At 38.0% G+C, this 2,340-nt stretch overlaps 1 protein-coding gene across 1 annotated transcript; it reads right to left on the bottom strand.

Moving 5' to 3' along the window:
- Positions 1–254: 254 nt before the first annotated feature.
- Positions 255–803, bottom strand: LOC113934985 (interferon alpha-14-like). The gene has a single exon (XM_027616655.1). The coding sequence runs from the start codon at positions 801–803 to the stop codon at positions 255–257; it is 549 nt and encodes a 182-aa protein (XP_027472456.1).
- Positions 804–2,340: the final 1,537 nt, after the last annotated feature.

Below are 2,340 nucleotides of genomic sequence, written 5' to 3'. Positions count from 1 at the left end.
AAAAAGTATGAACAGCACAAATATTTCAAATAATTTAAATAAATAAGTACAAAAGATTTTAAGCTATTGCAGATGAATTGTGCATTTCTCTGTCCTAAACAACTTACAACATTTAACATAACTTTATAATAATCCCATACATTTGCTATTATTTATTCTTCTTCTGGCATAAAGATAGAGATGAAGATTGCACTTTGAGTCCTAGAAAATAGCCGTTTAGTTGGCCAGATGAGTTTTCAGACTCAACATCTTTTTTATTTCCTGAGTTTAGCTGTGAGCTCATTGATGAAGAACAAGCACCTTCTGATTTCCACCCTGACAACCTCCCAGGCACAGTGGCTGTATACTTTCTTTTCAAGATAGAGAATGATTCCATGGAAATATCTCTTCACAGCCAGTCTGGAGTTCTCACTTAATAGTTCCACGTTCTTTTCTTCCTCCAAACATGTCTCCAGATCATCCACCTGCTGATGAAGTCCAGCGAGGAATTTGTCCAGTAGGGTCTCATCCCAAGCCACAAGAGAGTCACTTTTGCTGAAGAGGTTGAAGATCTGCTGGAGCATCTCATGCATGACAAGTGTGGCTTCTGTCTTCTCAAACTTGTTCCCATCCACAAGCATCTGAGGAAAGCTGAAGTCAGTCCTATCCTTCAGACAGGACAGAATGGAGATTTTCTCCATTTGACTCAACAGTGTGAAGGTTTCTGGATTGCCATGGCTAGGATACAGGGCGCAGTCCTGAGAGCAGGCAGGGTTGGAGCACAGCATCACCAGGGCCAGCAGCACAGAGACTGAGAGGGCCATTAGGCAGCTGGGGGGGATTCTGCAGGACTGCCTGAAGAGGAAGTCTCAGTAGGTTCTGAGAACTTTGGGTGATGAGTGCCTTTTAAATAGTGAATATAGAAACTTCCATTTTCTGGGTTTTTCCACTGTCACGTGTTCCTTTCCCTTTCTACTTTTTCTTTTTTTTTTTTTACAAAGTGAATTAAAAATGCACATTTATTAACATGAGCACCTAGATGGGGGACTCGAACCACGTGTGCCAATATAGTATTTACACGGCATATTTTTTCATATTTTTCACACCTCCCAGGTTGTTCTTGGGAAGAAAAGTCTAGACAAAGTCAGAAAAGGGAGAAATACTTATGCAAGAAATGGTGGTCTTTCCAGGTCAGCAGGAAATATGAAAAAACTTATAAAACAGGAGATTTAAGTTTTTCTTATTTTTTTCCTTATTTACACCTTTCCCCCTTTAAAAAGTTTCCATTGTATATGTACCTCAAAGGTAGCACTTGAGTTGGTTACTGAAGATATTGTTTGGAAAACAATTTTGCAGATATCATTTGTCAAAAATAAGTTATGGTCTGCCAAGCACTTTGCTAGGTGCTGGTTTCCCTAAAAGATTCAAGATTGCCTATGTGTGATTCTCTTGGTTCTCTACCAAGTACAACCTTTCACAGTAAAAACTTTGCCTTAGTCATTGAATGGTAATCCAGATAATCTCAAATCCTTAGGTATTCCACTGACAAGTGATATCCTACCTATCAGGGCTAATGGGGCTGCAATAGTATTCAAAGCTTACCTTGATACGTCTTCATGGAAACTGTAACACACAGATTATTTTAATATTAATGGCAACAATCTTCAAATTATATGTAGGCTCTCAGCAAAGTGTTTTACAAACAGTATTTCATTTAAACTTCATAACTTCCCTATGAGGTAATTACTGTAATTATATTTTGCAAATAAGGAAACCAAAATTTCAGAGAGGTTACTTAACTTGCTAAAAGCCACAATTTATTATATACGTGATACTTCACTGCTATACTGTTCTGCCTCCATATTACTTCATAACCTTAAGCATTCTCCTTTGACTACATTGTTTGTTTGTAATTAAGTAATCAATTTAATTATTTGTTTAATATCTGATTTCCCTGATAAACTGTAATCTCCCTGAGGGCAGTAATGTGTATCTTGAGTGTCTGTCATAGAGGAGGCACGCAGAGAGCTTTCTGACCCATAGCAAGTACAAAAGGGACGACATTTTCCAAAAAGCGAGGCTTAAAATTTGGGGACTGTGTCAGAAGATGACAGTCTTCTGAAAGCAGGGATAGTAAGAATAACATCTATTCTGCAGTATTGTTTTCGAAACAATATCTTTAGTGAGTTTAAGACCAACTCAAGCGATACCTATTTAAAATGGATCCTTTAACCTCCAGGATAATTTCTGAAAATATTTCAGATGGGAACAGGGGGTTTCAAAGATCCAGTAGAGATCAACAAAACACATCATTTGGAAGACAGGACTGGAACTTGGCAAGTGAAAAGGGAGCTGTATCCT

Source organism: Zalophus californianus, chromosome 13 (assembly GCF_009762305.2).
Source record: "Zalophus californianus isolate mZalCal1 chromosome 13, mZalCal1.pri.v2, whole genome shotgun sequence".
In the NCBI taxonomy this organism is placed as follows: domain Eukaryota; kingdom Metazoa; phylum Chordata; class Mammalia; order Carnivora; family Otariidae; genus Zalophus; species Zalophus californianus.
The sequence above is the reverse complement of the archived record's forward strand: the minus strand, read 5'-3'. Positions and strand labels throughout refer to the sequence as shown.

What these genes read in the sequence shown, in the direction of transcription:
- LOC113934985 (XM_027616655.1), bottom strand. Translation starts at nt 803, where the DNA reads ATGGCCCTCTCAGTCTCTGTGCTGCTGGCCCTGGTGATGCTGTGCTCC.